The 13,483-nt window shown below is 42.4% G+C and overlaps 1 protein-coding gene across 4 annotated transcripts in view; it reads right to left on the reverse strand.

Annotated features, from left to right (window-relative positions):
* Positions 1–13,483, reverse strand: part of Mapk10 (mitogen-activated protein kinase 10) — a 313,083-nt gene that overhangs the window by 77,779 nt on the left and 221,821 nt on the right. For all 4 annotated transcript variants that reach the window (XM_085836936.1, XM_021162159.3, XM_021162158.3 and 1 more), the window contains 4 exons: positions 8,852–8,910; positions 7,502–7,640; positions 6,662–6,827; positions 4,222–4,293 (listed from right to left, as the gene is read on the reverse strand). In XM_085836936.1, the coding sequence (XP_085693062.1) occupies positions 4,222–4,293; positions 6,662–6,827; positions 7,502–7,640; positions 8,852–8,910 (436 nt within the window). The remainder of the gene's footprint in view (positions 1–4,221; positions 4,294–6,661; positions 6,828–7,501; positions 7,641–8,851; positions 8,911–13,483) is intronic.

Raw genomic sequence — 13,483 nt, forward strand, 5'->3', positions numbered from 1 at the left:
CTCCATAAACCATTGCTGGAGGAGACAAACTGCCGACGTAGGGCAGAGAACCCTGATCTCCCTCTGTCCTCTGTAAATGTCGTGTGCATGGGATGGGATCCAATTTCATCATTAAGTGTTGTAAAGATTGAGTGAGGTGTGCACAATTCAGATAAATGAATTAGAAACATCTGAACATTCATATATTTAGCAAATTAATGGATGGAAGGCAAATGCTTTTATTTATGTACATATTCTGCATACATGTTCATGTGCACATGGGTGGGCAGGGGCACATATGCCTGTGTATGAGCATGTGTGGACATGGAGAAAAAGAGCAATTTCAGGTGCCATTCCTCAGGCTAGACCTGCCATCTTTAGAGAAAGGGACATGGTCTCTCACTAGTCTGGAGTTTGCGACTAAGCCAGGCTGGCTGGCCAGCGAGCCCCAGGGATCTGCTTGCAGACCCGTGGCCACACTCCTGGAACGTTCTGCAACGTCTGCTCTTTTTAGGTGTGTTCTCACAATTGAGCACATATTCCTGTGTTTGCAAGGCAAATGCTTTGTCAGCTGGGCCATCATCTCCCTGGCATTCTACGTATTGTATGTTTAGAATTGTATTTACTTTGTCAATGTTCTAATTCAGTAAACCACCCTGTGAGGTCATCAGGGCCATCAAACACCCAGAAAAGTTCACAGTGTTTCTCAAAATGTAAAGACAGATTTAAGAGGACACTTCAGCACTGGTGAAAATCCCCGTGACAGTTCTATGATTTTATTTTATTTTATTTTACATTTTTGCTTTACACCCAGAATCGGAAGTCTTGTGAGAGGTGAGAAATAACGTTGAATACAGATTATTACATAAGTTTCCAGTCAGAACAATTTTAATGTTTTTATTAATATTAAATAATTTATGCATGTTTTCACAGTCCTGAGCAGGAAAGCCTACAGATATTGAAGTAGGAGTGTACTGGCTGGTTTTGTGTGTCAACTTGATACAAACTGGAGTTATCACAGAGAAAGGAGCCTCCCTTGAGGAAATGCCTCCATGAGATCCAGCTGAAAGGCATTTTCTCAATCAGTGATCAAGGGTGGGAGGGTCCATTGTAGGTGGTGCCATCCCTGGGCTGGGTTCTATAAGAAAGCAGGCTGAGCAAGCCAGGGGAAGCAAGCCAGTAAGAAACATCCCTTCATGGCCTCTGCATCAGCTCCTGCTTTCTGACCTGCTTGACTTCCTGACTTCCTTCCCTCCCCAACTTGCTTCTTGGTCATGATGTTTATGCAGGAATAGAAACCCTGACGAAGACAAGGAGGGTCTCAATTAATGTATACAACACTTTCCAGCAAATCCTAGAGCTATTTCAATTACATTAACATATAGTTAAGGTTCTTTTCTGGGGAGTTGCCATACCCTGTGCCTACCCACTGTGTTTCCATGAGTCACTTCAGCTACTTGATCTTGCTCTAACAACAGTAGGAAGCCCTAGTCATAAAGGGACAGCGTGGTATCTAGGGATAAATGAAACAATTGCATACAAAATTCACAGAGTATGTTTGTCCCTTGCTTAGGATGGTTTATTTTCTATGTCACCACAGCTCAAAAACCAATATATCGTTAACTATAGGTAAATTTAACTAGAAACTGGGATCCAAAAGGAAACATTCTCACCCATTCCGTTTTCAGTTAGTTCCTGACAAAATGGGCATCATTCACTGTTCCTGTCGGCGTGTGTCACACAAGGCGGTCAGCTTGACTATCAAAGACCTGTGTCCTGTGTAATGACCACTCCTTGGAAAGCCACACACTTCCCTACAATCTACACTCTCTGCATTAGAGATTAAAGTCTACAGTCACATGGATCAAGGATAAAGATTTTGTATGTACATGTATCCTGTATGTACAAACCTTTGTACAATTTCATTGAGGGTCTAAATATTTTTGTAAAAAGAAAATGAAATTAAAGAAAGGTCCCAGAAGAAAGATTTTCGGGAAAAACATAATATCATCAAGGAAGTGGTTGCTGCTGTTTTGCTGAAGGGTCAACTTAGATTGAGAAAGGTTATTCTAATTATGTTCACTGTTGAGTCTCAGCTGTCAAAACAGAAGAGGAACTCTGAGAAGTATGTGGAGAGATATACAGCCCACAGGACAGCCTTGGTCTGTGAGGCCAAGTGACCTACAACAGCTATGTCCTACGCTGATGAAGAGTCCTGGTCTTTTTGTCTCTACCAGCAAGTGATCCAGAGACAGATGGCAGCTCCATTCAGAGAAGTGATGGAGAGGTACCTCTCTGTATGTTTTTAATGTATTTTACCCCGAAGGCGAAAGCACAAAGAATAAATTCTAGTTTGTAAGATCAGTGCATTGACGTATGAATATGGATTATAGCATTGTTCACAGCCACATCGGTTATGTAACTGGTCCCCAATCTACAAATATGAACTTGATATAAAGCAAAGCTCTTAATTAGTCACATGTGAGATGTATCTGTGGACAATGGCATACACCATCTAAGATGGATTATGGGCAGAAGGATGTTACAGGGTTGCCTCAACCTCCAAACCAGTACTATCCAATCAAACTGACACAGCCTCTCATCAAACTGCTCAAGCAATTTAAAATGGGCTAATATCACTATTAGAAAAAATAAGATAAGATCAATTTCATCAATGTATGTTTTACCCCAATTCATTCAAAATATTGCCACTAGTGCATAATCACTCAGAGGCCATTACTGGTTCATTTTACGTTTCCTGTCTCTCCGACAGCGTCATGCACTGTATGCATTCAGCACTTGTAACTCAATTTATAATTTCAAATGCTGAGAAGCAACATACAGCCCACAGGTCTTTATGATTGAAGGACTAGAAGACATTAGCACTTCGTGTTCATGCTGGGGCTCAGCAAATGTCATACTAATGTCCAGCAGAGTGCATACATGCCCATCTCCTATTAATTTCTTACTGAATCATACTTTTTGAACTATAATGCTTTTTATGTCGAAACAAAATTATAACCTCTCTCTCATAGTAAAAGAGTTGCTTACCAGGACTTATTTTCAAATAAAATGATTAATAGAGTTAACTGCTATATTTCTTGTTGACAAAATCTGACAAAAATTGAAGTCAGTCAGTGTTGACCTTAATTTGCTCCAGCATTCCCAAGACCTTCTGCATTTGTCATAGTATAGTCTCCTTGGGAAGTTTATTTTCTACACTTCGTAAGAACAAGATGTAGCTAGAGAGTGAAGTTCTGGTCACCGAGGAAACTCATCTGCTTCAGTAATTCTCACGTATGCATAACCCTCTAAGAAACCTGGCTGGCAAAGCAATGTCTCATCTTGATGTGTGTGTGTGTGTGTGTATGTGTGCTCGAATGTGTGGGGGCAGAGGTCATTGTCTGGAGACCCCTTCAGTCGTGTTCCACCTTAGGTTTTGAGTCAAGGTCTTTCACTAACCCTGGATGCCTTGACTGGCTAGGTTGGCTGGCAGGTAGTCTGCCCAAAACTAAACTTAGAGATGTGAGGTTTTGCACTTGGCTTTCACGTGGGTGCTGGGGACTTGAACTCAGGTCCTCCTCCTTGTTCAGTAAGCACTTTACCCTAAGCACTGAGCAATCTCCTTGGCGCCACAATTACCTACTTATGTACCATCTTATCACCTCAAAGGTCCTCTTAAAGTCACCTGCCCTCTATTACTTTGAATAATGATCATGATTTCTAAGGATGGACATTCACACGGTACAGAAGCTCTGCCACAGGCCCTCTCTGAACCTGTCTGTATATGAATCCACAGACTGATGCTTAGAATGTGAGGGAGAGAAAGTAGGGAACCGTTGTGGACCATAAACAGCTGTAGAAAGAAGATGGGAAATGATTGACAAACAGTAGCTTCTTTTGCTAATTATGTTTTTGTTGTTGATTGGTTGGTTGGGTGTCTACTTGGTTTTCATTTAGATTTGCATGGTCTCTATTACTTATGAAAATAGCATTCCTGCTTTATCTTATAGGAAAGAGAGTGATTTGAGAAGCAAGGGACTATTGAAAAATTAATGAGAAGTCCTGTGGTGGCCAGTCTGAGTGCTGGTGAGAGAATATAGAAGCCTTTGCCTCGTTGTGACAAGCAACCCACTTACCCAAGTTTCTGCTTTTTGTCTTTACTCTGCTGGTAAAATCGTTACCAGTTTAAAAGGAGAGAAAACAGAACGGGTGCAGCCTCAGCCAAAGGTACAAGGATACAGTCCCTTCCGGGAAAGAGGATTTTGTGGCGAACCATTTCTCCCATGATGCATCCCACAGACCATATGTCCACTAGAACAGGAAAGAGGGCGTGAGGACAGAGGAGGAAAGCAAGGTTAACTGACTCTGGTGACTGGAAAATACCTTTCACATTCTGCCTGAAGTGGCCCAGTGTGAGTTAGGATCCACACTGTGCTGTCACTCAGGCTCTATGGTGAGAGCTCCCTTGCATGTAAGAGAGTACTGTGTAGATGCCCAAACTACATATTCATTGACTTGAGTTGGGGAGATCTTGGACAGGGAAGGGGTTCACTGAACCTTAACAGTATGTTCAGGCAGGTGTCAGCTAAAGATCTCGGAGACGGTTTTAAAACATTTGCTGGACTCATCCCTGTGGGGTGACTGCATTCACTTCCTATTTTATTCAGTTATGTGCCCTGGAGAAACAAGACCACATCTGTCTGTCCCAAATAAGAGCCCATTCAACCAAATCCATGAGACTAGGAGATGGTTGATGAGCTTTGCAGGTGAGAAACTGTAGTTTCTGCACTCAGAACTTATCCTTTAAGATAAACATCAGCATTAATTTCGATCTGAAATATTTTGAGAAAAAATGATCACTTAGCATGTGCACAAAGGAGTCGTGTACAAGTGGAAATGTACAAACGGTGTTAAAGCACAAGTATGTGTGTTTATTGTCATATCCGTCAACCCGCGCATCTCTTTCCAACCTTATCTCTCTGTTTCACTTTTATTAGTGACAAAGGGATTTTGAAACAAAACATTAGGCAGAGTTGCTCCAAGGGGTGGAAGGCAGGGTGAGGTGCACAGGAGGGGCATGCCTGAGGCAAAACAAGCTGTTTTTCTGCATGATAACCACCTTCAGCTGAGAGGGAAGCCAGCATGGGTGGGGGTGAGGGGGGAGCCTTCCATTGCACAGAGAGGCTAAGAGAGGAAGGCTCTCTTGGGTTTTTCATTTGTTTGTTTGTTTGTTTGCTGTTGCTGTTGTTTTATAGCCTAAATAAGGAAGGGAAAGGGGATTGACTACCTTCTGTCTGTGTGACAAAGGCCTAAGGACACGGCCAGGTAACCTCAGATCCCTAGCTTCTTTACACCCTGAAGTCCTTTACCTTCTGTGACACTTGGTGATCATACTGATGGGTACTTGCTAAATGCAATCAGGGAAATTAACATATCCCAAACTTCAAACATTTATCAGTTCATTGGGTTAGGATATTCAAAATCTTCCCCTTGAAATACACAATACATTATTAGTAACTACGGTCCTCTACTCTTGACTTTTCTTTAACTGACCCTCCTTGGTTTTTAGTTAGAATGAGGACTTCAGTAACATCTAAGTCAAAGGTAACACAGCTCTGGACGAGACCATCCAAGTGAGCCTGGCCTGCTGGGGGCTAGCTTTCTCCATGATGCATACAAAGGCAGTAGCTGTCTCTAGACTGGAAGTACATAAGTCATTTCTTTTAACTTCAGTGGCGAGGGAGTTTTCATAAATGTACTCTGTCGTAACTACACTCAAAAACACAATAGTAGCTGTTTTAATAAAGTGTATGAAAATAGATTGCTAGGAATTAAATATATAAAATATAAAAACAGGTATTCAGGGCACATATACAAATCTAACTTAAAGCTATTATAAATTCTAAGTACATTAAATATGGCTTTCAACACGGCTCTCTGTGATAGGCACTCCAGACAAAATGATAGATTGCAAGGCTTTCAAAGAAGTACTTTATAAGCCCTCTAATTTTAATCAATCAAAATTCAATTTGAATTTCAGATATTTATCTGTATCTTTCTTTCAACACGTTCATGTTGAAAGATTTTCTTGTGAAAGACATAATGTGAAATGTAGTATTTTTCCTTTATATGGTTTCTAGAATTTACTCAGATTTCCTAGATAGTTGCTACCCTAAATATACTTACAGAGCATTTGATATAAGAACAAGAAGCATATAGTCTGAATAGTTTGAAAGACACTAACTTGACTAATCATTTAGTGATAGTGAAGAATGGCGTTCCGAGATTCTGTAATTTCTTTGCTAGTCTTTCCTGAAAACCACAGCCATCAACCTAAGGTACTACAGAGAAGCCGAATGTTGAATTAAAGCAAATGTCTCACAATTTCTACAAGTTATCTGGGCTACTTGGCAATTCAGTTAACAGCGATTCTCCATGTGATTCTCCCTGTCTGAGGCCCCGGTGCCAATCAACAGCCATTTGACTATATAATCACACTCTATTTGCAACTCTTTTTAGCCTGCGCCTTTTAGAGTTCCCGTAGCCCGGCCTGCTTCTCAGAAACACCCTTCGCGGTCTTCACGCCTGGTTTTCCGCTTGGTATTTTAGACTATGAATGCTGGCAGCTGTATTTCCGAGGCGTGAACCCACTACATCGCTGTTCCAGAACCATCCCTACCGTTCTCCTTGTAGCCCATGCCCAGGATGACCTCAGGGGCTCTGTAATATCGCGTCACCACATACGGAGTCATCATGAAGCTTGTACCCGCTGTCCTGGCCAGTCCGAAGTCGAGGATTTTCAGTGTGCAATCAGACTTGACTACAATGTTACTGGGTTTTAAGTCCTGACAATAGGAACAGCAGAAGAAAGTGAGCTGGTTATCTACCGGAACCACAATTTCTTTCTAACAACAGGGCAGCCTTGCAACACAATAGCTTGCCTGCAGGGCCCAGTGTAAAGTATGGGATTTCTGTGACAAGTTTACGATTAGTTTTAGATTTCTAAAAATGCTCTTATACAATATTTTAAGTTCAGAGGAGAATTGTACTGTTTTTTGTTTGTTTGTTTGTTTGTTGGTTTTTTACAGTTTAGGCTCACTTTGGGAAGAAGTCTTGGGGGAAATAACATGTCATTTGTTATCATCTCTTGGGTTTTTCTTTCAGACAGTTTAAACTGTTAGGGTGTGCATCATTACTAGGCCCGACAAGGGTGCAGATCAGGGCAGCTGCCTTTATATGGCAAAGGAAGCATGGAAATGAGCTGTCTTAACTTCAGCTACTCATGAGACTTCTGACATCAAAGGACTTCACAAGTTGACTCTCAGTAAACAAAAATACAAATTCAGATTCTACCAGAGCACAGACAGAAGTCCCCTCTACACATCACTCAGCCGGGAGCTATACGGTGAAATGACCAAATGCCTGGTGTTTGATCAACTCTGCTTGAGAAAGTAATCCATAGCCGTTCTGTCCATCCTCCGCAGTCAGCACACTGCAAGCCCAGAGTAAGAGCGCTCACCCTGTGGATGATCCCAGCGGAGTGGAGATGCTTGATGCCACACAGCATCTGGTACAGCAAGTAAGACATCCGCTCGTGGTCCAGCTCCATCTGAATCACCTGACACAAGTTGGCGTCCATCAGTTCCATCACTAAGTAGCTAGAAGGTAAATACGCAATGTTAGTTGCAGAACCGAGGGTCTAGAGCGGCCATTCTCAACCTGGGATCAAAAAGACCCTTCCACAGGGGTTGCCTAAGACTATCAGAAAGCATAGAGATTTATGTTACGATTCATAACAGTAGCATAATCACAGTTATGAAGTAGCAAAGGAAATAATTTCACAGTTCTGGGTCACCACAACATAGGAACTGTATTAGAAGGTCACAGCACTGGGAAGGTTGAGAACCACTGCTCTAGAATGACCTTTAGTCACTGCCTGAATCCTGTACTTGATCTAAGTTTGTTGAACTTCCAAGCTCCGTGATGTTAAAGTATATTATGATTGACAGCTGCAGTGACTCTACAGTGTGAAAAGAGCTGCCTTGTTCATTAGTATGTGGCTTGTATCGTCTGTTTTCTAACCTTTATTGATCACACTTTCCCTTGTATTTTTTAAATCTTTCCTAAGGATTATGATTACAAATGAGAAATGGCCAAGGGACAGCCACCTCTAAATGTGCTCTGCAACTGTGTGGATGAAGAAACGTGCTCTAGAATTAATGCCCCCAAGTGTATGTTTGGCACTGTCTTTCTAAACAGACTGATTTGGCACGAAATTAAAGACATCACAAAGACAGATCAAAATAATGAAGAAAACTGCAGCCTGAGCCGGGCAGTGGTGGCACACACCTTTAATCCCTGCACTCGGGAGGCAGAGGCAGAGGCAGGTGGATTTCTGAGTTCAAGGCCAGCCTGGTCTACAGAGTGAGTTCCAGGACAGCCAGGACTATACAGAGAAACCCTGTCTCAAACCCCTCTCATCTCCCCCCCCCAAAAAAACCACCTGCAGCCTGTCTTTTATTAATATTTCATAAAATGAATTGAGCCATGCCAGAATCTCATAAAATTGATGAGCAAATATTCAATAAGGCTTTCTTACTTCCCTGCTCTACTGAGAGTGTGGAACAAAAAGCATATGGACCAGACAGAAGCAGGAGTGCCCTTCAGAAGGTCACATCCACCACAGTAGCATCTTCACTACATACTGCATCAGGCTCTGGGTCCTGCCCCTCAGGTCCCTTTGATCTTGGCAGGGAATTTCATCCAGGATTTCACTGCTATTTCTTTTTCTTTTTTTCCCTTTCCCCTGGAGTTGTCTAAGTGAATGCTGGGCTCAACTGTCCTTCATTACCTTCGTTCATTTACTTACACATCTTGGAACTCCTCCAGTGTTTTCTGGGGTGTAAAAACATTTAATAAGCTAATAATCTGGAAGAGAGAGCAGGAAAGAGACAAAGAAAAAAGATAATAGAACGTTAGTTATTTTTGAAGTATGAATGAATGTATTCATTCTTACTGTGAGACACTCAGTAAAGCCACCATGGAAATAGGAGAGGCTGGGAACGTCTCTGGACTGCTTCTGAGAACAGAAAAGTGTGATCAGAAAGCGCATAAAACCTGTCTTCGTGTTCCTAATGAAGTCATAGTATCAGTTCTGAGGCAGAGCAAAACTAGAAGAGACCTGTGTACTGCACTGCTTCTCGGGATTCTGTGATGCACACAGGCCTCGAGGTGATTAATTCACGGAGTGGTGAAGACACTGGGAGAGAAAGGCAAGGGATTCCTCACAAACCATCACAAGGTGCCCTTGCTCCTCCCAATGCAAAGTCACACTCTAAGTCATACTTTGCTTTTGGCATTGAAACTTTCTTTTATTTCTATATGCCAATCAAATACTACTTCAATCAATGTCCCAGTCAGTACTGGGGCGGGAGTGGGGTAGGATGAACCGTGTGCACAGTAATGATGAAAAATTCTGCAAAATGCAGGTTGAAAAGTTGGCTAAATTCAGTTCTGTTTAGTTTAGAGTGACTTTGGTGAATTAGGTGATAAGATAAGTCAACCTGAGAAATGAAATTTGGCACAAGTCCATGTAAATTATATGTATAAATAACCCCACAGGTCTTCCCATTTCCATGTTATACATTAATGTATGAGTGGAAAATAAAAAGATAAACAAGGGGAATCATCTACTTAAAATGTAGCTATGAATAGAAATCCACTTTACCAAAAACTTCATTTGAGATCTAAATAACTTCAGGGCACAAACAAATTCAGTGGCTTTTCGGAAAGCACATAGTTAGCACTCACACACAACATGCTTAAAACAATACAACCATAAAAAACTGAAAACTGAGTCATTGCTATAATTTTTTTCATTGTTGCTTGGATAAAATATTTTATAAAAGGCACGTAGGCACCCAATGTTTGTGTTAAACTTCTAAGTGTCTGCTATTCTGAGTGCTGGATGACAGGTCAAGTTGCCACTTGATTCGTGTATGTAGTGCATCCGTCACGTGATCATCATCTATTTCCCACACATCAAAGACATCTCATAAAGTAATGTTTCATTGCAGAGAGGTTTCTTTTTTTGTTTTAGAAAAGTTGGACCATACACAGTTACATACACACATGCACTCACACACTCTCACACATACACACCACATAAGGATTGACTAAGGCTAACTTTCATCATCTTGTGGCATCATCAAGCAAGATTACAGGTTGCTTTCAATATCAGTTTCCCATGATATGGGGGGCGGGGGGGCGCCTGTAGAGCTGTAGAAAGCAGACATGGAGCAAGAGTGGGCTCGAGGTATGTCCTAATCCCAGAAATCTCATCCTGAGATTAGCAAGAATAGCATTGCTCCCCTCTCTACCCTGGGCCTGCATTTCCTTTACCCCACTGGAGGAGATCTACTATCCCATATCCTCATAGCCAGATTAAACTTCCTTTCTCCTTATAAGGTCATGTCCAGCAGCACCTGAAATTACTCTGTATGCAAATGAGGCATCCCCAGCACACTGGCCCTGGCCAATGATGTACACTCACACTGATAGCCTCTTCTCACCCCGCAAAGGTTTAAATAGCCTTTGTTCCCCCATTAAAATGGACTGTCTCTCTGAAGCTGCCTCTGGAGAGTCTGTTCTCCCCACGCTCACTGTGACCTACTCTCTCTTAGCCTCTGGCCTGCCCTGTCCCAGACCCCTGCTTCTGGTCTGCCCTGTCCCCATCCCCCTGCTTCCCCTCTCAGGATCCATCAGCTATGGTCTCAGGCCAATCACACTGCTACAAGCTGGGAAGTGGAGCCTGAAGGGCATCGTGATCTATTCCTTCTTCTGTGTTCTTATTTCCCATTCTCCTAGGCACTCATTTTATAACTTCTTGCTTGAGCGTATGTTTGTGCACTCTGCCCTCAGAAGCCAAAGACCTCGGATTCCTCGGAACTAGGTGGCCACGAGTGACCATGCAGGTGCTGGGAATTCTGGGAATTTAACCTATCTCTTTCAGAAGGAAGAGCTTTCCATGTTCTTACCCACTGAGTCATCTCTCCATATCCCCTAACGTCCCAGCTAAAAGCTCCTGTGTTGCTGTCCAGTGCTGAGCCCACTAGGCAAGCGCCCAACACACAGTTCAGTTCCAGAAGAGATCATCGCAGACACTTCCACTTCTGAATAGTGTTTCCCAGCAGGAATCTGATTCAGTTGTTTTATTTCAAAGTCTGGTGAGGCACAGCCATGAGTCAGCATTTGTCATGACCTTGCCATAACAACAATCACTTCCTGGAATTGGGTTTTCTTTTTCTAAATGGATTTTCCTATTATTAGACCAACAGTGTCAAATGACTTGAACCCCTGGAAGCTCCCAGAGACTGCGCTGCCAACCAAAGAGCATACAGGGGCAGGTCCAAGGCCCCTGGCACAATTGTAGTAGAGGGCTGCTTTGTCTGACCTCAGTGGGAAAGGATGTGCCTAATCCTATAGAGACTTGATGCCCCAGAGATGGGGGATACCTGGGCATGGGGGTGGCCCCCTCTCAGAGGTGAAGGGGAGGTGAAAAGGGGGGAATAATTCTGCAACAGGGGACCAGGAGGGGGCAACATTAGGGATGTAAATAAATAAAATAATAATTTTTTAAAAATAATTTTAATGAGATCAATTCGTTGTTTTTCTTTGCTTTTCAAAGGGTTAACAGAATTCCCAGTTTAAATAGCCTTTCCCTTTGTGTGGAGCATTAATGAAGAATTACAGCTGGTTGTAGGTGAGCTTTCTCTTTGTTAAAAATGGTTTGAATAAGCTCATATGCATATATTCACATACACAAACATAAAAGGAGGATATAGTGGGTTTGATGTTGTCTCTAAGTTGTCAGAGAAATTTGGAAGTCTTTGTTTTTCTTGAGGGGTGGCTCTCAAAAACCCCGGATATGCGGGGACATTGCAATCAACATCAGAGGAAGGTCTCAAGTGTTTTCTCCTTCTAGAAGGCAGTGCTGACAGTGGAGTAACTTTATGGCAAGGTTGTTTAGTCATTGTCCTGGGAGTTCCAAGGTCTGGTGCCAGCCTGAGCTTGGTTCTGGAGATGCCCATGAGGGAACAATCATACCTTGAAGCAGGAAGCCGGACAAGTGATTGGGCTCACTTTTACAAGACATTCTCATGGAATCCCAGAGCGCCCTCGAAAGCTATGCTCATCCCTTCTAAATACATGTCTCCCTTTGTCCTAAGCAACTCCTCTTAGATCCCCTTCTGGAAGGCCTGGCTGGCCACCTCTCACATGACAAGACTGAAGACCAATCTTTCAACATAGGAAGCTTTGGACAGCACAGGTGAAACAACCTATCCAAACCACACCAGGGAGAACATGTCTCTCAAGTTGACCAAGCAGCGGGGAATTTCCCCATAAGATCTTTCCAGACCTCCACAGGCTCTGGAGTAAATAGGTAGAAGTTCACATATCGCAAATGTTCTTCCCAGCTGTTCATCCCCTGTACCCATCAGCTTTTGCTGTGATGGGTTTGTTTCACTCTCCTTCCTGACATCCAAGTCCCCCTCCCTGGTCACGTGACCAGGGCATCGCAAACTGAGAGACCTTGTTGCTTTTGTACAGTGTGACTTTTGAGAATCGTTTTTCCTATCATATCCAGCTTTCTTTCTTTCTTTGGAGTAGAGCAACGGAATAAAAGAGGCACACTGTTGCTTTATCACAAATACCATTCAGCCAAGCATAATTTGCTGCTTACTGCTCTGGTAGACGGTTTGCCATATGATACAATCTCATTTACAAAATATATTGATAACTTCATATATTCTAGGTTTGTTTATACTTTAGGGCTAAGTGGGAAGATGTGATCATAGTTATTTTTAAGTCTATCTATAAAAGTATAATTTTATTATTGCATATTTGTGTGAAAATGTGCCTAATAAACGTGTAATAATTATTAAGAATTGTCATCATAAAGTTAAAGAATTTTCTTGGCTTTCTCCTCACTAAGAGGACCCAGGACACACAGACTGAGGTCCTCGCCTGACATTAATTAAGATTGGACTCTGAAGCAATGGCCACCTCCACTCAGGTACACTGAGCAAGGTCTCTGGATGGCCCTGCTCCCATTGCTTCTCCTGTGTGTGCTGACTCCCTCTTCCAAAGCAAGATGCTCACACAGCAGGGAGGGGCCTTCAACATCTGAAGCTTCAGCCTGACTAACTAAAGCACACAGGAGACAAAATGGTGACATAAATCTTCCCTCATTTCTTATGAACCCAAAACATAAGGAAATGTTTTGCCCTATGAGGCTTTTGGGAGTGTTTCATTTGTTTGGGGACTTCAGTTTGATTGGAAAGCATGAGGCTCCTGGGTTAATTCTGATCATGATAACCAAATAAGGTTAATTTCATAATAGGGACATCTCAGTCACATTCATCTCCTCAATGCCATATGGCTTTTGGGTAATTTTTTAAAGCAGGAAGCTACCATGGGGACAGTAAAACCAAATTCAGCA

This window comes from Mus caroli, unplaced genomic scaffold, assembly GCF_978045245.1.
Source record: "Mus caroli unplaced genomic scaffold, Mus_caroli_1 scaffold_4, whole genome shotgun sequence".
NCBI lineage: Eukaryota > Metazoa > Chordata > Mammalia > Rodentia > Muridae > Mus > Mus caroli.